The sequence below is a fragment of the Sus scrofa genome, chromosome X (genome assembly GCF_054392235.1).
Source record: "Sus scrofa isolate SSC_HxYL_T2T_F1_AM1 chromosome X, Sscrofa_HxYL_maternal_Yorkshire_Landrace_v2.0, whole genome shotgun sequence".
Taxonomy (NCBI): domain Eukaryota; kingdom Metazoa; phylum Chordata; class Mammalia; order Artiodactyla; family Suidae; genus Sus; species Sus scrofa.
In genome coordinates this window covers 121,046,782-121,067,036 of record NC_139401.1, presented here as the reverse complement: position 1 = coordinate 121,067,036, position 20,255 = coordinate 121,046,782, and the positions used below count along the sequence as shown (strand labels likewise).

General features: G+C 45.8%; 1 protein-coding gene and 1 pseudogene across 3 annotated transcripts; one reads left to right on the top strand and one right to left on the bottom strand.

Moving 5' to 3' along the window:
* Positions 1-4,170: 4,170 nt before the first annotated feature.
* Positions 4,171-12,085, bottom strand: LOC102157543 (embryonic testis differentiation protein homolog B). Of its 3 annotated transcripts, none has more exons than XM_085006695.1 (3): positions 11,946-12,058; positions 6,813-6,914; positions 4,171-4,545 (listed from the first exon to the last, which is right to left on the bottom strand). In XM_085006695.1, the coding sequence occupies exon 3, from the start codon at positions 4,492-4,494 to the stop codon at positions 4,315-4,317; it is 180 nt and encodes a 59-aa protein (XP_084862821.1). In that variant the 5' UTR covers positions 4,495-4,545; positions 6,813-6,914; positions 11,946-12,058; the 3' UTR covers positions 4,171-4,314. The 3 variants fall into 3 exon arrangements, with proteins under 3 accessions (XP_084862821.1, XP_084862822.1, XP_084862820.1); XM_085006696.1 differs by having other exon boundaries at positions 6,813-6,866; positions 11,946-12,022; XM_085006694.1 differs by lacking the exon at positions 6,813-6,914 and having other exon boundaries at positions 11,946-12,085.
* Positions 12,086-18,645: 6,560 nt separating this feature from the next.
* LOC100517446 (ubiquitin-conjugating enzyme E2 N pseudogene) lies at positions 18,646-19,094 on the top strand (annotated as a pseudogene).
* Positions 19,095-20,255: the final 1,161 nt, after the last annotated feature.

Below are 20,255 nucleotides of genomic sequence, written 5' to 3'. Positions count from 1 at the left end.
TTCAAGCCCTGGCCTCACTCAGTGGGTTAAGGATCTGGCGTTGCCGTGAGATGTGGTGTGGGTCACAGATGCGGCTCGGATCCCACGTTGCTGTGGCTGTGGTGTAGGCCGGCTGCTGTAGCTCTGATTAGACCCCTAGACTGGGAACCTCCATATGCTGCGGGAAGCGGCCCTAAAAAAGACAAAAATAATAAATAAATAAATAAAAGATTTCAAACTTCTTAAAAAAAAAAAAAAGAAATGAGGTTTTAGGAGTTGCAGCTGTGGCTCAGCGGTAACAAACCCGACTAGTAATCACGAGGACACAGATTCCATCCCTAGCCTTGCTCAGTGGGTTAAGGATCTGGCGTTGCCATGAACTGTGGGGTAGATCACAGACCTGGCTCGAATCCCACGTTGCTGTGGCTGTGGTGTAGGCCGGCATCTGTAGTTCCGATTAGACCCCTAGCCTGGGAACCTCTATATGCCGCGGGTGCGGCCCTAAAAAGAAAAGGGAAAAAAAGGGAAGAAGAAATGGGGTTTTAATAAATTGCATGTAAATGCAGGGACCTGCCACCACACGCCTCTGGGTCTCCCGTGTGCTGGGACGCGCACCAGAAGCGCAGATGTGCACATTCCCCTCTGATCATTTGGGGATAAATGCAGTGAAGCCAAAGAGAGAAGACTCATCTTGAGCAGCACTGGCACTACATCCCTTGGCCAAATCTGACCTCTGCTTTTTTATTTTAACCAGCTTTCTTGAGATGTAATTCACATACAATTCACCTATTTCAAGTGTATATTTCAATGGCTTTTAGTATATTTACTGTATTTTGCAACCATCTCCACAATCTTAATTTTAGGACATTTTCACCCCTGCTTGAAAGCACAGCAATCAGGGATAGAAATCAGTTTATACATTTTGCCTTTTTGATAGTCATAGACGCATTCACTCCCTTTACTGCCCTTTAAAGTCAGCTCTTGGAGTTCCCATCGTGGTGCAGCGGAAACGAATCCGACTAAGAACCATGAGGTTGTGGGTTTGATCCCTGGCCTCACTCAGTGGGTTAAGGATCCAGCGTTGCCGTGAGCTGTGGTGTAGGTCGCAGACGTGGCTCGGATCTGGCAGTGCTGTGGCTGTGGTGTAGGCCGGTGGCTACAGCTCCGATTGGACCCCCAGCCTGGGAACCTTCATATGCTGCGGGTGTGGCCCTAAAAAAAAAAAAAAAAAAAAGACAAAAGACAAAAGTAAATAAATAAATAAATAAAGTCAGCTCTTCGAAAATGAATAGATAAAGAAGAAGAAAAAAATTTCAAAGTAAAAAATCATGAAGTCAGCCCTTCAAGTGGTTCTGAAGCCCTCTAGACATGGAGACCAACTGCATTCAGGTGGTCACATATGGCACGAGATGCCACTGACGGTCTGAATTTCAAATCTCCCACTCCCGCCCAGGCGTGCTGCCTAAGGTTCTTAAATGTGTGACCAGTTACCTCCTGCAGTCTATCTGGACCTCAAACTCAAGTGTCATAAAACAATTTTCCACCTGCCATCCCTGGAACTACTTACACTCACTAGATTCCATGTCCTAGTGACAAGGACCAGCAAATGCTTCCTCCAAAGGGGACCTGCAGTGTGCTTCATGCTTTCCTTTTGCTTTATTCTTGCCGATGCTCTTCACTCTAGAATTTCTCTCTATAATCTTTACAATTCCCCGGTTGCCTGTAAAAATCCCATCCATGTCAGGCTTAAGGCAAAGACTTAAAGAGAACATCAGTTAAGAAAGTGTTCATTAGGCCCAGCAGGGTAAGGATCCTGTGTTGTCACTTCAGCAGCTGGGGTCACTGCTGTGGCGCAGGTTTCATCTCTGGCCCAGGAACATCCACATGCTGTGGGTGTGGCCATAAACAAATAAAATAAGTGTTCATTAGTCCCAGGTTCCGCACATCGTATTACTTTCCTACAGTAGCTAAGAGCACTATTTGCATTCCATTGACCAGAAAGTATGACAAGGGCTCAAAAATGCTGGCCATTGGTGTGAAAATGGGACTGGGGCTCTGCTGTTGGTGGGGTGGGCATGTTTAAAGAGAGAAAAATGGTTCGTGAATTTTGACCCATAATATACTCAAGCATGGGGCTAGAAACTTACATCCACCATCTCATCTGAGAAAGCACAGTCAGAGTTAGGAGGTACAGGGTTAGTGAACACAGGCACACAGAAGTCAAGTGATTCTGTTAAGTTCTGTAAAGGACAGAGGCCTTTTTTTTTTTTTTTTTTTTTTTTGGTCTTTTTAGGGCTGCATCTGTGGCATATGGAGGTTCCCAGGCTAGGGGTCTAATCAGAGCTACAGCTGCCGGCCTACTCCACAGCCACAGCAACGCCAGATCCGAGCCGTGTCTGCAACCTACACCACAGCTCAAGGCAATGCTGGATCCTTAACCCACTGAGTGGGGCCTCATGGATACTAGTCAGATTCCTTTCCACTGAGCCACGATGGGAACTCACAAGAGGCCTTTTAACAAACAGAGCTGTTGGGGTTCCCAACATGGCTCAGTGGTAACGAACCAACTGCTGCAGCTCCAATTGGGTCCCTAGCCGGGGAACCTCCATATGCTGCAGGTGTGGCCCTAAAAAAGAAAAGAAAATCTTAGAGAATTTTTCCAGTATTCAAATAATAGCCAGTTCCTGAAAACAAAATCACATTTCATGCTCTTTCATATCTTAAGTTAATTAAGTAAATAAATTTTTGAATGCCATAGTTGGGAACATTGAGATTTATAAAATTTTCACATTTACTGTGAATAATTCATCCATGTGTTACAGTGTCCCTTTTTTTTTTTTTTGTCTTTTTGCCTTTTCTAGGGCCGCTCCCACAGCATATGGAGGTTCCCAGGCTAGGGGTCTAATCGGAGCTGTAGCCACCGGCCTACACCACAGCCACAGCCACTTGGGATCCGAGCCGCGTCTGTGACCTACACCACAGCTCAGGGCAACGACGGATCCTTAACCCACTGAGCAAGGCCAGGGACCGAACCCACAACCTCATGGTTCCTAGTCGGATTCGTTAACCACTGAGCCACAACGGAACTCCTGAATCTCGTCTCGGTGATTGTGACTCGTGGAGGGGCACATCGGCCCGCCAGGTGGACGCCTCGAGCCCTCCGGCTCCCAGTAAGTGCGGGACATTTCCCGCCCCGACACGCCGCACACCACCCGACCTCCCTCCGCGAGCAGGGCCTCCCCGGTCCTGAGCCCCGCCCCCACTCCCACGTGAGTCCACGCCCTCCCGCGGGGGCGTGGTCAGCGTTCACGCGAGGGTGTGCGATGCCTGCGACCCCAGTCGGTTCTCCGCGCAAGGTCAGGCCACCCCTGGGAGATGGGGAGCACGGGGACCCGGTGTCCTGGGGAGTCCCCCGAGCTGAGACCGGCGGGAGGGCCACCTGCAGAAAGCCCTGAAGGGGAGTTCCCGTCGTGGCGCAGTGGTTAACGAATCCGACTAGGAACCATGAGGTGGCGGGTTTGGTCCCTGGCCTTGCTCAGTGGGTTAAGGATCCGTCGTTGCCCTGAGCTGTGGTGTAGGTTGCAGACGCGGTCGGATCCCGCGTTGCTGTGGTTCTGGTGTAGGCCGGTGGCTACAGCTCTGATTGGACCCCTAGCCTGGGAACTTGCATATATGCCACAGGAGCGGCCCAAGAAATGGCAAAAAAAAAAAAAAAAAAAAGCCCTGAAGGTATGATGTTCCCACATTAAAATGCCTTGTGTTTCTTAATATCAAGTGGAACCAACAAAGACTATTGGATGCTGTAGACTGTCTACATGATGGTCTCATGAGCATCAGAATAAAAAAACAAAAAAGAATCTCCTAAATGGCCCTGCGCCTCATGGCGTGTTCTGAATGTCTTCTTCCAGGATGAGCAAGTAGGCTTTAGAGCAGAGCAGAGGGGATGTGTCTCCAAAATGCCTAGGGGACAGGAGCCTTGGGTCCTTGAGTGACCTAGTGCCACATAACCGTTCCCTTGGGTTTTTCTTTCTTCGTTTTTCACATGAAAGGTGGAGGAAATCTGAGGTGCAGCGTGATGGCACCATCTGTGCCATGTCTGAGAGCTGCTGCATAGACTCTAGAATGAATAGAATTCCCTCTCCAGTGTAACCCAGGAAAACTGTACTGGCGTAAAAACGTATCAAGACAAAAGGGGTGACAGTCACCTTTTATTTTAACAGGTGAAACAAGGGAGGAGTTTGTTACTTGTTTTTATTTTTTTCTAAAGTTACAGACAGGCATGAGCAGGTAGGTTTTAGGACTCACTGGCCATGGCCAGCTCCACCCTGGGGCAGCTCATGTCAGCATCCACAGCCACTTTGACAGGTCCACGTCACTCCTGTGCCTCCCCAGCTGCCTCCCCAGTAAAAAGATCAGAACATTTTTGGAGAACTTTTCGGATCTTGCACTTTTATCTTTCTTCTTGATGGTCACTGTAGGTGGGCTGGGACTGACCTCAGAGGCTTCTTTATCCATGACTAGTTGACACGACAGATGGCTTCAGGAAGAGAGCACAGCTGAAAGGGCCTGAAAAAGATAGTGAAACCCATTTAATCCATTGGACCCAGGGGCCTCTTCCCTGCCACCTCCCCCCCCATCACATGCGCTTGTTTTTAGCAGTGCTCATACAAGAGTGCTTGGGGGGATCTCGTCTGACTTGCCCAAGGTTACACAGAGCGGGGGCTGGAACTAAGGAAGCCTGTATGTAGAGCTGTGCTCCTTCTCACTTCCCTATAGACCAAGTGACAATCCCATACCCTTCCCCCTTTTATCCACCAGGGTTAGGGTTCATCAGGTTAGATGAGTAAGGCGATGGTCCCAAAGAGGGTTCCATTACCTCGATGGATCCCTTACCTCCCAGAACACTCAGGTTTCTCCGGAATGAGTGTCCTGAAGAGCTAGGAGGGAACTAAGAAGGAGAATTCTCTCTCTCTGTCCTATTATGAGGGTCATGGCCTGATTGGTCAGGCCCAAGGGGAGTCATGATGACTCACAATGGCTTTCAGGACTTCATGACCACAGGCCATGAATGCTACCACCTAGGTTACCCCTGGTTTAGGGCTAAACAGTGAGTAACTAAGAGGCCCTGCAAGAGGGGGCAGGTACTACCCATATTTGGGTACCGTGTCCATATCTGTCCCCTGGGTCAGATACTCAGTTATCTTGGCCTCAGTGATTTTCACTGGCTCATTCAAAAATCTCTGCATCAAAACTTCCCCTGTGTGAGGAGTTGCCAATATCCATTGCCTATCAATAAGTCCACTGGACAATATCCAGCACTTTTGGCTTCAAGTTCCAAACAGAAACAGTCCCAGGTAGAATTTTCTGCTTCTTTCTCAATCTCTGAGTACAGCCTTGGATACAGCCCTGAAATGACTACTTTTATAGTGCACAATTCACACCATAAAATGGGGATTTTGCTTGTAGAAATTTGGGCTGTGAGAAATTCTGGCCATACTTCTTATGTCATATTACCTTGCAAGTCTCCAATATACAACTCTATAGTTAACATTTATGAGTGATTCAAGTGGGTGTTGTCTAGTGGTAGGACATGGATTTTCACAGGTTGTAACAGGGATAACGGTGAGGACGGGGCTTTGAAAATTGTGCTGTCCTAAGAACCTACCATGACTGTTATGATGAGATGTGACCTATTCCTACACTGGTGGCCCCACCGTGGTAAGTGTCACACGACAATTGAAGAAACTGAGACATGGAGATCTATTGATGGGAAGGACCCAGGTCATACACGCTCTTCCTTGAGTGGCAAGGAAGGCTCAGTCTCTTTCCATCCCACATAGAACCATGTAAAGACACTAAGATACTGTGTTCAATGTCTAAAAAAATTGGAGAGGGGTAGGAACTATTATTAATGTGCCGTATTTGATTAACAAAAGGAAGTGGCAAAACTGTCTTTTTCTTAAGGGATTGCCTTTCTGGAAAAACTAAGGCAATTAGATCAGAAAAGGTTGGTTGATGTAAGTTAAACACATAAAGAATTTCACATACTCTTCTAATAATTAGGAAATATAATAGAAATAAACTGTCCTATTCAAATTGTCCCAAGCATTGTAAAACACTTACAAATAGAATTCTCTTTTTAAAAAACATAAGGAAAATATACACGAAAATTTTTATAAGCTCGCTGTTTGGACCCTAAAATAGTATTTTTAAAAAACCTTTTTTTTGGAAAGGAAGACTAAATTTTGGAATGGTATCAATTCTTCTCTAAATTAATCTATGAGTTCAGTGCAATCCCAGTCATAAATCGTAACAGGATTTTGATTGTGTACGTGGAACTGGAGGACTAGATTGTAAAATTACCTAAGAGAGAAAATGTAAAGGATTAGCCAAGGCAGGGGAGGAGCTTGTTATATGATATATTAAAATTTACCCTATAGGATTAGCAATTGAAACAGGAATTGATAACTATGTCAATGGAACAAAATAAAGATTCTTAAAATATTTTCGTATATATGTGGGAATCAAAGAAATGATAAAGCTGACATTTCAAATCAGATGTTGTCTCAAGCCAGTATCTAATAACTGCATGTGTGTGTGTGTGTGTGTGTGTGTGTGTGTGTGTGTGTGTGTGTGTGTCCGGGAGATGAAAATGCAGAGGAGCTTCCGGGGCACTTTGTATTTCTCCTACAGGTAATTCTGGATTCCATCAACTTTCGCAGGCCTTCTCTTCCTGAAACCATCTGTGCCATCAACCAGTCATGGATAAAAGAACCTCTAAAGTCAGTCCCAGGAAGTCCACGCCCAGCATGAGAGGGGTAGCAGACAAATACCTCAGATCCGCCCTGGCCTCCAAAAATGTCATCAGCTTTTTACTGGGTAGGCAGCTGGGGAAGCACAGGAGTGATGAGGCTCTGAGGAGGTGGCTGTGGAACCTGACACAAACGACACCAGGGTGGAGTTGGTCTTTACCTAAAAGTCATGTGACTTACCCGCCTATAACCCTTGATGATTATGAAAAAGTCCAGAAAATGGTGTGGATCAACAAATCTTTCCCCTGATGGAACCATTAAAATTGAAGCCATGTTTTCACTTCTTTTGGTTTGATGCAGGTTTTTTTTTATTAGAGTATAGTTGATTTACAGTGTTGTGTTAATGTCTACTGTACAGCATAGTGACCCAGTCACATATATACATATGATATACGTATATATTTACATGCTTTTTCTCATATCATCTCCCATCATTTATGTGACATCTACACTTCTTCCTGCTACCCAAAGGCCACAAACAGGTGAACTCTGGCCACTCACCTTAGGAAACTGTTTACTAACACAGAGTAGGAGGGATTTGGAGTCAAGAGGGCCTCCTTGAGAGAAGTTAGAAAAGCTGCTGGGCTTACAAGTGGAAAATGCCCTAACTTACTAGGGGGACTAGAGCTTCAAGGAGGCCAATTGGAGGTCTTGTTTGGTCTCCCCTGGAGTTTGAAGGACACCATCGGAAGAAGTCAGAATCACAAATACATTTAAAATGGGAGTAACTGGGAGGGTGGGGGAGTTCTCCTGTGTGCGGAGGTTATGTGTCAGGGAACTGAAGGGACTCAAGACCCAGAGATGGGGTCTCCAAAGTAGCCATGAAAGACCTCACCAAAGGAGGAAATTTAAACAGTCAGCTTTAAACACAGCTAAAGGAGTTCCTATTGTAGCTCGGCAAGTTAATTAATTAATTTATTTATTTATTTATTTATTGTTTTTCTTAGGGCCGCACCCACAGCATATGGAGGTTCCCACGCTAGGGGTCAAATCTGAGCTGTAGCTGCTGCTCTCACCACAGCTCATGGCAACGCCAGATCCCTAGTCCACTGAGCGAGGCCAGGGATGGAACCTGCATCCTCATGGATACTCGTCAGATTTGTTTCCACTGAGCCACGACGGGAACTCCTGGCTCAGCAAGTTAAGAACCCCACATAGTGTACATGAGGATTCAGGTTCCATCCCTGGCCTTGCTTGTGGGTTAAAGGTCTGGTGTTGCTGCAAGCTGGATGTAGATGTGGCTTGGATCTGGTGTTGCCGTGGCTGTGACGTAGTCCTCAGCTGCGGCTCCTATTCAATCCCTTGTCCTGGAACTTCCATATTGCTGCAGGTGTGCCCCTCTCAAAAAAAAAAAATTAAAAAAAAACACAAAACACAGTTGCTCAAGTCCATCCAGATAAGAGAGACTTGCCACCTTGACCCTTCGTCCCTCCCCATGCTCAACAGACCCTGGGGGACAAGTGGTTGCAAAAAAGGGAGGGAAGCAGGGAGTTCCCTTTGTGGCTCAGCGGTTAATGAACCCAACTAGGAACCTTGAGGATGAGGGTTTGATCCCTGGCCTCACTCTGTGATCTGCCATCTGTGACCTACACCACAGCTCAAGGCAACGCAGGGATCCTTAACCCACAGAAGGAGGCCAGGGATTGAACCTGCATCCTCATGAATACTAGGCAGATTCATTTCCACTGAGCCACGATGGAATTCCTAAATGCATTTGTAATATGACAGGTATCTGTGTACATGTTCCCAGGAAGCCAACTCTGAGACAGACCCATGAATACAAGTAGCTGACTTGGGAGAGAATCCCAGGGAGCAGAGATAAAGGGGTGAGGAAATAAGACTTAGAAGGAAGGCAGCCAATTGAGGGGGGTGATCTGGCAACGCCGTAAGTGGAAACTGTGGGCAACTGGAGCTTCCTGGGAGTGGGGCCTACGGGAGACTGTGTAGATACGCCTCAAATCCATGCCCAGTATGAGACAGGAAGCTGGAATATGTACCCACCAAAATGCAATCATTTTTTCATAAAGCTACTGCCAGGGGTAATAAGTCTCTTGCACGTCCTCCTGGCTTTGGGTCATGGCCAGCATGCACCAAGGGCAACAGAAAAAACGCTCCAGCAGAGTGTCCTGGTTGAATGTGGAAAGCAGTGTGGTGGGTGTAGAGGTGAGACCTGGCTTTTTAAAAAAATATTTTATTAAAGTATAGTTGGTTTATTATGTTGCGTGCCAATTTCTGCTGTACAGAAAAGTGACTCAGTTATACATTGTGTGTGTGTGTATTCTCTTTTTTTTATACTCTTTTCCATCATGGTCTATCCCAGGAGTTTGGATAGAGTTCCCTGTGCTGTACAGCAGGACCTCATTGCTCACCCATTCTAAATGGAATAGTTTGCATCTACTAACCCCAAATTCCCTGTCCATCCCACTCCCTCCTCCTCCCTCTTGGCAACCACAAGTCTGTTCTCTATGCCCCTGAGAGACCTGGTTTTGAAGAGCCAGAATCATGATACATAAGTCATGGTCAAGGAGTTCCCGCTGTAGCACAGCAGATTAAGGATTAGGTGTTGTCTCTAGGAAGGTGTGTGTTCGATCCAGCACAGTGGGTTAAGGATCCAGCATTACGCAGCTGTGGCATAAGGGGACTGGGATTTGATCTCTGGCTCAGGAACTTCCATATGCTGTGGGTGTGGTTAAAAAGAGAAAAGAGTTCTTCATGAGTCAAGGTCAGAATCTTTTTGACATTGTCTGCAATGCTCTACCCACTGTTTGTAAAATCTTCAGTAAACTGGAATTACATTTCTTCTCTAAAGCTGAGCATGTATAAAACGCCTTACCAATGAGCATTTCCAGTTGAAAACTGGTTTTGGGCACCCCAGTCCCAGGAAATTTTGAGATGAGTTTTCAGCTGCTTAAGGAATGTTTGCATTGTAGACCTTAACATCTTCTTCCAGGAAAAAGGAGAGCAAGGTTTCTGTGGTCTGTCCTGACTGAAGATGTGTCCCCAGGGTGGATGGGCCAGGGTCTGTCCCCGGGATTCCAGGAAGATCTTGGACTGCAGGTGTTGGCAACCCTATTCCTGCTGTTCAGTCTAGAGGGTCCCAAGCTGCATGTAACATCCTGCCTGGGGGAGCCCTCAAAATGCAGAAGTCATAGAAGCTCCCCTACTCTCCCATTGCAGCTGGAGCTTTATTTATATCCCTATTATTAAGGTCTCTGTATTAAAGAATAAGTCACGCATTAGGGTGTGAGCTACTCCCACTCAGCTATGCTCACCCTCACCCCAACCAGTATACTGTCCCCGTAGTGTGTGTCTCTCTCCAGAGATTCTAAGAAATTCTCTTCTGGGTGGTGAGCAGTTTGTAAGGGACTGAGGTGTTACATGAGCAGATGGTCAGTGACAGTTGGGGTATTATTGCCAACCAGGTTCCATTTCCACCTACTCCAGCCACAGGTGGCAACAGATGGCCTTCCCAAGCATGTGCTGTGAAGCTAGGAATGAATCTTTGTCACAACTCAGATGTGGCTTGGATGCTTGGATCCATTGGCTGCCCAATGGTATCTTCCCTCAGCTTCCCCCTGAGCTGTCACTATCCACAGACCTGGGAGGGCTCTGTCACCCTCCCATGCTAACTTCCCCAGAGGGACTAAGTGGCAATCAGAGGTGTCAAGTCTGGATGGAGGGGACCTGGATCTGGGGAAAGAAATATAACAGGAGGGAGGCGTTAAACACCCTCAATAGAAAGGTAGGACCTACAGGGCAAGAACCAAGAGACAGCTTTGGGAGTCTTGGAGGATTTCTCACATCTGCTTTCCACGTGATACCAGCAAATGCCAACAAATAGACCAGCAGGCAGGCTGGAGGTTTGCTCCTGACAGTAAGCTGAGGCAGCACTAGGGTTCGCTTTAAGTGTTTTTTTCACCCTTAGGGAACTTCACCCTGACTGCATGATATCCAGTGTCATAAAATTAGTGTTTCATATACTTGGAATTTTTTTTACTTGTGAATAATTCTGGATTAGCTAGGTCCATAAAAGATAGTTTGCCCTTGAAGGTCACAGTGTCACCAAGCACTATAACAACTCAGGCAGGTAGAGGCAAATTGGCTGTCACCTTGTTGGGCTGGGGCAGCAGCTGGCTCTGTAGCTCCCCCCACCACCACCACCTCCAGCTGGGTCTACCCTTCAGCTTCTCCAGCTACTGAGGCAGCATGTACACCCTCTGAGGCAGCACCTAAGTCCCACCTCCTCTTCTCTCCTCACACAGGGAAAATCAACATCTTTAAGATGCTGGGCCACCCTATTTCAGACCTGGGTATGCATTTGTGTTCTCTTGAGTATTCTTTTATATCCCCTATTTGGCATTTCAAAATGTTAAGTGGGGGAGTTCCCGTCGTGGCGCAGTGGTTAACGAATCCGACTAGGAACCATGAGGTTGCAGGTTCAATCCCTGCCCTTGCTCAGTGGGTTAACGATCCGGCGTTACCGTGAGCTGTGGTGTAGGTTGCAGATGCGGCTCGGATCCTGCGTTGCTGTGGCTCTGGCGTAGGCCGGTGGCTACAGCTCCGATTATACCCCTAGCCTGGGAACCTCCATATGCCGCGGGAGCGGCCCAAGAAATAGCAACAATAATACCAACAACAACAAAAGACAAAAAAAAAAAAAGACAAAAAAAATGTTAAGTGGATTTTATGATTTTTCAAGTATATTCCTAGGAACCACTTCTTTTTAACTGCTTTTCTGAATTAAGTCATTAATAGCATTATCTATTTTAACCGATTATTCTCTGCATATATGAAAGCCTGTGAAGAATTTATATCAATTTTGTACTCAGCCATACAAATGAATTCAAATATAACCTGTAATACTTCGTTTTCCCTTCTTCAATTGGTTAATGTCTTAGTTATTTCTTTCCATTATTCTCAAGTATGGAGATGTATAATGTCATACTTAGAAAACATCCAACACCTCTCACTTTTGTCTTTCAGTTTCTATACTAATAGTCTACTTCGGTACCATAATATACCAAATTAAGAGATTTCTTATCATTTAACCCTCTTTAAGTTCACTTGTCATGGTGCATTACTCTATGAATATGCTTCTCTGAATTATGCCCACTAATAGCTGGGGTTTCCCATGATGGTGCAAGACAACCATACCTACAACCAGCGGCGTGATACTTCAGTTGACAGATGCATGAATCAGTAGGGGAATGTGCCCACAGAAGCGCACCAAACGGTGTCCAGGTCCGAGGGTCTGCAAAGGATACACTAGGGGAGAGGGGAGGAAAAGGTAGGACTCTACTTCTAGAAAAGGGACTCAGCTCTCCACCAGCTGCCAGCTCTTGCCTAATCAGGAGCATTGAGTCCTGGGCCCCTCCCCTGGCCCCCGCCTCTCATCCGCCTCCTGCCAAGGGAAACTTTGGCCCCGCCCCTCCCGCTTCCACCACACCCCTTGAGTGGCTACTACCCACTCCCCCTTGCATCACCAGGCAGAAGTCTTGCATCACCAGGCAGAAGCCCTGGACTCGTGGTGGTCCCGGGGATGGAGACCCCCACGCGCGCGTGCGCGTGCGCGGGGGCGTCATTCACTGCGGGGTGCTGACTCTTGCACAGCGGTCAGTTCCGTGCCCCCTTGGGAAATGGCTCTTGATCTGGTTTTGGCCAAGGCGGTGCAAGGAGAGGGCAGCTAGGGGCTTTGGGGAAAGATCCCCTCATTTCCAAAACGCTGCCTGAGAGCACAATACCTAATTTTTACAAATCAGGCATCCCACACGTTTGTTGGGGAACACCTGTCAGGGTTTTATTTAATCCATTATTCAGGGAAGCAGCGGAATGACAGGTGGTTCAGAAAAATGCCTCTATGGAGGCTTGGTTGTGAAGTGGAGGAGAAGGGAGTGCAGAACTGCTCTTGTCAATCTAGGTAAAGACCCGGCTGATGGCCTGCAGGACAGTAAAATGACAACTTGCTCCAATGGGCAGAAAAGCAAAAAATGTTATTCCATCCTGTTTCCCTTCATGCTAACCATTATATCGCTACTCTGAATAAAAGCCTCTGCTGCTTTATTTTGGCTGGGAAAGGTCAATTGCCTTATAGTCAAATGATGCTCAGATGGGCTTATAGGGCCCCACTCTGGTGTGATGTTAAAAGGCCATGGAATCAGCTCTGCCTCTTTTTTGATTTTTGTGGGGGTTTTTTCTTTTTCTTTTTTTTGCTTTTTAGGGCTGCCCCCGTGGCATATGGAGGTTCCCGGGCTATGGGTGGAATCAGAGCAGTAGACGCCAGCCTAAACCACAGCCACAGCAACACGAGATCCAAGGCGCGTCTGTGACCCACACCACAGCTCATGGCAACGCCGGATCCTTAACCCACTGAACCAGGCCAGGGATTAAACCTGTAACCTTATGGTTCCTAGTCGGGTTCGTTAATTGATGAGCCCCAAAGGGAACTCCTGCCTCATTTTTAATTTGGGTTATTGTTCCAGAATACAGAAAGCGGTGGGGAAAGGCTGAGCTCAGTTCACCATGGATTGGCCTGATGTGTGGTAGAAAGCAAAGACGACTGTGACTGCCTGAGAAAGGAATAAAGCCTACAGGCCTATCCTTCGACTTCTCTGCCTTCTGCCTTCAGACCCTTTGGCTTTCAGCTTTACATTAAATTGGTATTTAATCATCCTTAGCCTTTCATTGTCCTTCTGCAGTTTTATCAGTAGCCTCTGGTAACAATCGTCTATTTTCGTAATCTTTATGATTATCCCTTCCCCTGAACTCTCAAACTCCTGAGATACTGTACCTTCCAAGAAAATTCCTTCCATTGGCATCCAATCTCATTTTACCACTAGCCAAGGTTTTTTTGTTCAGTCGTTTGTTTTTTGTGGTGGTTTTTTTTGTTGTTGCTGTTGTTTTTTGTTTTGTTTTGTTTTGTTTTTTGGCCACAACTGTCGCATGTAGAAGTTCTTAGGCCAGGGAGTTCCTGTCGTGGCTCAGCGGAAATGAATCTGACTAGCATCCATGAGGATGCAGGTTTGATCCCTGGCCTTGCTTAGTGGGTTAAGTATCCGGCGTTGCCATGAGCTGTCATGTAGGTCACAGACGTGGCTCAGATCCCGAGTTGCTGTGGCTGTGGTTCAGGCCAGCAGCTACAGCTCTGATCCAACCCCTAGCACTTGAGCTACGGTAGTGACAATGCCAGATCTTTAACCTGTTAGGCCACCAGGGAACTCCATGAAAGTTTTGACAATTGCACCACAACCATATCACAGGGGTTATCAGTATATCACTTACCACCTGTGATAAAGTCCCCATTTCTAGTCACTTGGCAAATATTTGTTCTCCAAAATCCTATTTCCTAATCTGCTTCTTAGGACCACTTCTAGCACCAAATAATTATACTTGAACGTTCCCCCGAAACAGATCTCATAAACACTTGTAAGAGAGTGAAGGCAGCAGGCTGGAGCAAAGGGAGAATTTGACGAGCTATGCAGTTGCACTAGAGGCCTCAGCTGGTCCTACAGGCATCGCTAAAGCTAGGATGGCCATTCAGAAAAATGAATGGAGGAGATGAGGCCAGGTCTTTTTGCCCCCACACTGACTAATGGTTGGATGGGGTCTCACCTAGAGCAAGTCATCTACTCCGGGCACGGCAGCTCCCTTCGAGCCGTAGTAATTCCTGGAGGGAATTACTGCTGCTGTGACTCCCAGCAGCCTCACTCCTAGCAGCTAGGGCAACAAGTGCCTTCATCCTAAAGGTGAGGTCTGGGAACGTCACATTACCCACTTCACTCATCAGTGGGGGAATGGAATCAACACGATGGAACATAATTCGGGACTTAAAAGGAATGAGACGGGAGTTCCCGTCGTGGCGCAGTGGTTAACGAATCCGACTAGGAATCATGAGGTCGCGGGTTCGGTCCCTGCCCTTGCTCAGTGGGTTAACGATCCGGCGTTGCCGTGAGCTGTGGTGTAGGTTGCAGACGCGGCTCGGATCCTGCGTTGCTGTGCCTCTGGCGTAGGCCGGTGGCTACAGCTCCAATTCAACCCCTAGCCTGGGAACCTCCATATGCCGCGGGAGCGGCCCAAGAAATAACAACAACAACAACAACAAAAAAGACAAAAAAAAAAAAATAAAAATAAAAATAAAAAAAAGGAATGAGACGGATTTATGGCAGTTGATTTGGAGAGATACTTGCAAGGTTTCAAAATGCAATATGCATAAAACTGCATAATGTGCCCCCCTTTATGATAATACACATTAACCCCAAAAGGCTTACATATGAATGATTTGCTAGATATCAAGAAAAATATAGACATATACAGTCTAGGTTGTTAGTAGGAGTCACAAGAGGTGGGAGAGCTTTGATGCCATAGATGGAGTAAAGACTTTGGGGGGACCCCCACAAAAAAGGAAAGTAAGGAAGCTGCACTAAAAATGGGGTATTAATGTGTGTCCCTGAAAACTGGAACATCTATAGAAATTTATGAGAACGATATAGTCCTTTTTTTTTAATTTTTTTTTTTAGGGCTGCACCCTCAGTGTGTGGAAGTTCCCAGGCTAGGGGTCGAATCAGAGCTACAGCCACGCAGGATCTAAGCTGAGTCTATGAACTACACCCCAGCTCACAGCAACGCAGGATCCTTAATCCACTGTGCAAGGCCAGGGATCGAACCTGCGTCCTCATGGATGCTAGTCGGGTTCGTTAACCACTGAGCCACGATGGGAACTCCGTGATAGTCTTAATCAGAGTCCGGACAAGAAACAGCTGTCCACACAACTGCAGTAACAAGAGAGAATTAAATGACGAGACAGTTAAAGGGTCTGTTATGATTAAAAGGAATTGTGATAGGTTGGATAACTGAGGTGCCAATATTCGCTCCTCATTGCCCTCCCCCCCAATCTTTGGGATGGAGTGTATACACCTGATCCTCTGAATCTAGGCTTGGTCCTGCTTGTGTGGTTTTGCTCGTCTTCTTTTTTTTTTTTAATTACTCAAATGAATTTATCACATCTGTAGTTGTATAATGCTCATAACAATCTGATTTCACAGGATTTCCATCCCACAGCCCAAGCACATCCCCCCACCCCCCAAACTGCCTCCTCCGGAGACCATAAGTTTTTCAATGTCTGTGAGTCAGCATCTGTTCTGCAGAGAAGTTCCGTCTGTCCTTTTTTCAGATTCCACATGTCAGTGAAAGCATTGGATGTTGGTGTCTCATTGTATGGCTGACTTCACTTAGCATGATAGTTTCTAGGTCCATCCATGTTGCTAAAAATGCTGGTACTTCGTTCTTTTTGATGGCTGAGTCATATTCCATTGTGTATATGTACCACATCTTCTGGATCCACTCCTCTGTCAATGGACAATTAGGTTGTTTCCATGTTTTGGCTATTGTAAATAGTGCTGCAATGAACATTGGAGTACATGTGTCTTTGCAAGTCGTGGTTTTCCCTGGGTAGATGTCCAGGAGTGGGATTGCTGGATCAGATGGTAGTTCTATGTTTAGTTTTCTGAGGAATCTCCATTCTGTTTTCCACAGTGGTTGCACCAATATCCCATCCCACCAACAGTGTACTAGGATTCCTTTTTCTCCACACCCTCTCCAGCACTTATTGTTTGTAGACTTTTGGATGATGGCCATTCTGGCTGGTGTAAGGTGGTACCTCAGGGTGGTTTTGATGTGCATTTCTCTAATAATGAGTGAGGCTGAACATCTTTTCATGTGTTTCTCGGCCATCTGTATGTCTTCTTTGGAGAACGGTCTGTTTAGATCTTCTGCCCATTTTTTGATGGGGTTGTTTTTTTTTTGTTTGTTTGTTTGTTTTTTTGGTATGGAGCTGCAGAAGGTGTTTATAAATTTTGGAGATTAATCCCTTGTCAGCTGATTCATTTGCAAAGATTTTCTCCCATTCTGTGGGTTGTCTTTTTGTGTTGTTTAGGGTTTCCTTTGCTGTGCAGAAACTTTGAAGTTTGAGTAGGTCCCATTTGTTTATTTTTGCTTTTGTTGTCAATACTCTGAGAGGTGGATCTGAGATCCTCTTGTTGCACTCCTGTGGAAGCTTTGCTCCAGGTAGCTGCTGATCCTTCTGTTTGGGCAACACAGTAATTCATGTGGAACAGATCTTAACACCATTTGCATCCTAGAGCCAAACCCACCTTAACTGTAAACTGAATCCTGAGGCAGAACAGTCTCCAGACAGTCTACAGCACTTTTTTATTTTTTATTTATTTATTTTTTTTTTTTTGCTTTCTCAAGCTGCACTCGCGGCATGTGGAGGTTCCCAGGCTAGGGGTCGAATATGGAGCTGTCGTTGCTGGCCTACACCACAGCCACAGCAACATGGGATCCAAGCCACATCTGCAGCCCACACCACAGCTCACATCAAGGCCGAATCCTAACCCAATGAACCAGGCCAGGGATCGAACCTGCATCCTCATGGATCCTAGTCGGGTTTGTTAACTGCTGAGCCACAACGGGAACTCCAGACCACAGCACTTGAGCAGGGAGAACAGGTGACTGTCATAAGCTTGGGAGAGATTTCTTATACAGCATTATTGCAGCAATAGCTAACTAATACTGAAACCAACAAGGGATTTTGAAAGAGCCTGAGGCTAGCAAAAGTGATGAGCTGTTATCTCCCACCAAAGCATAAAGTAAGGTAAGGGCAAGGACCGGTTACTAGAACATAGAAGCTATAGAAGAGAGTCCCTGGACAGGGGGATTTGTGGCCTGAGATAGAGGTAGAGGAATTAAGCCACAACCATCTTTCAATCTGGTAGAGTTAGAGCCCTCCCATGGACCAAACTCAACCAGAAGCCAGAAGGCAAGGAAACCATTTATGCAGTCCATAAAGATCAGCCTCCTGGGCACAGAGTAGGGTGGAGAAGCATGGTTAGATAAGGACAAATAGAGGATATTCAAAAGATATATGAACTATCCATTCCAAGTGAGGAATATTCAGAGAGATGCATAAGCACATTAGTAATCAGAGAGATTTTAAGTAGAATAAAAATGGGATCCCAGGGGTTCCCGCTGTGGCACAAATGATCAGCAGCATCTTGGGAGCACTGGGATGAAGATTCGATCCCTGGTCCTGGTTAAAGATCCTGTGTTGTCACAGCTGTTGCTTAGGTCATGACTGCGGCTTGGATCTGATCCCTAGCCTGGGAACTCTACATGGGGCGGCCAAAAAAAAAAAAAGTAGGATCCCATTTCAAAACTATTTTATATTGGTAATAGAAAACATAATGACAATATCAAGTGTTGAAGGGATATGAGGAATATACTCAAAACTGCTTACGTGTGCGGTACTTTAAAAGAATGATATTGTAGTGTGTGGGTTATATCTCAATAAAGCTGTTATAAAAAATTAACTGGGAGTTCCCATCGTGGCTCAGTGGTCATGAACCCACCTCGGATACATGAGGACTGGGTTCAATCCCTGGCCTCATTCAGTGGCTTAAGGATCCGGCGTTGCTGTGGGCTGCGGTGTAGGCCGGCAGCTGCAGCTCTGATTCAACCCCTGGCCTGGGAACTTCCATATGCTGCGGCTGCAGCCCTAAAAAGCAAAAAAAAAAAAAAAAACAAAACCCAAAGACCAAAAAGCAAACTTTACCGTATTTGGGAGTTCCTGCTGTCGTGTTGTGAGTGAAGGATCCAGTGTCGCTGCAGCTGTGGCATAGGTCACAACTTCAGCTTGGATTCAATCCCTGGACAGGGAACTTCCATATGCCACAGGGGCTGCCAAAAAATTAAAAATTTTTTAAATTCATTATATTTCTATTTACTAACAACAAATTAAACTCGTGTGTGAGGCGAGCAGAGCCAGAGACAAGACCAGAGGCCGTCCTTGGGATGTGACAGGATGGCCAGGCTACCCTGCAGGATTATCAAGGAAACCCAGCGTTTGCTGGCAGAACCAGTTCCTGGCATTAAGGCAGAACCAGATGAGAGCAACGCTCGTCATTTTCCTGTGGTCATAGCTGGCCCCCAGGACTCCCTCTTTGAGGGAGGGACTTTTAAACTTCAACTATTCTTTCCAGAAGAATACCCAATGGCAGCCCCTAAAGTCCGTTTCATGACCAAAATTTATCATCCTAATGTAGACAAATTGGGAAGAATATGTTTAGATATTTTGAAAGTGGTTCCCAGCACTGCAGATCCGCACAGCTCTGCTATTGATCCAGGTTTGGTGAAGTGCTCCCAAGTGGACAGTGGAAGACCAATGAAGCCTGAGCCATAGAAACAGCTGGAGCATGGACTAGGCTATATGCCATGAAATTTATTTATTTATTTATTTATTGTCTTTTCTAGGGTTGCACCGCAGCATATGGAGGTTCCCAGGCTAGGGGTCGAATTGGAGCTACAGCTGCCGGCCTCCACCACAGCCACAGCAACGCAGGATCCAAGTGGCGTCTGCGACTTCCACCACAGCACACGGCAACACTGGCTCCTTAACCCACTGAGTGAGGCCAGGGATCGAACCCACACCCTCATGGTTCCTAATCAGATTCATTCCGTTGCGATCGATCATCAAGTATGCATCACTTCTGCTCTGCCAAGACTTCTCCCTTTTTTGTTTGCATTTAATGGACACAGTCTTAGAAACATTACGGAATAAAAGCTCAAATATCTTCCGTCTTTTGATGATTAAATGCACATTAGCAAATCTATGTCTTGTCCTGATTTACTGTTGTAAAGCATGAGCAGAGGCTAGAAGTACCATCGGGATGACTGTGAAACGTTTAAAAGCAGTGGCCCTCTCTGCTTTTATTCTCCCCCCAACCCCCCCCGCCCGACATGGTTTAAGCATATTCCCTGTGAATGAAGGTAGTTGTCAGGGTTAGCTGCAGGCGTGTGGGTGTTTTTATTTATTTATTTTTTTGGGGGGGAGTAGTTTTACTTTAATTTTATGGGCTCCTTTCCCCCCTTTTATGGTGACCTAATTGCATTGGATAAAAGCAGCTGACCAGTTCCTTAGAATATGCTTTCTACCAAGTCTAACTTTATTTAGATGCTGTAGAGGGACAAGCTTGATTGTTTGAACCAAAAAGGGAACATTAAACATCACAGCCCTCACTAAGAACATTGTGATTTTGCTGTCAAGTATAGAATCCTCCCCTTGGGAAAAAGCTTGTGACCATTTTGTATGGCTTGTCTGGAAACTTCTGTAAATCTTATGTTTTAGTAAAATATTTTTTGTTATTCTAAAAAAAGCACAAATTAGTGGGAATAGTATTTAACAAAAATAATACCATTTATGATAGCGTTATGAATGAACAAATACCCAGGAATAAAATATTCACAATACTTCAACACTGGAAAATCCAAAATATTACTGAATTAAATGATAAAGTACATGGAAGTCTATAAGATGTTAATAAATAGGCTGAAAATTGTTACAATATATATTCTCCCCCAATTTATTTTTAGATTCAATGTAATTCCAACAAAATCAAGCAGGCTTTAGGAGTT

Bases quoted from the DNA above. Each gene is read 5' to 3' on its own strand.
- LOC102157543 (XM_085006694.1), bottom strand. From the start codon at position 4,494: ATGGATAAAGAAGCCTCTGAGGTCAGTCCCAGCCCACCTACAGTGACC.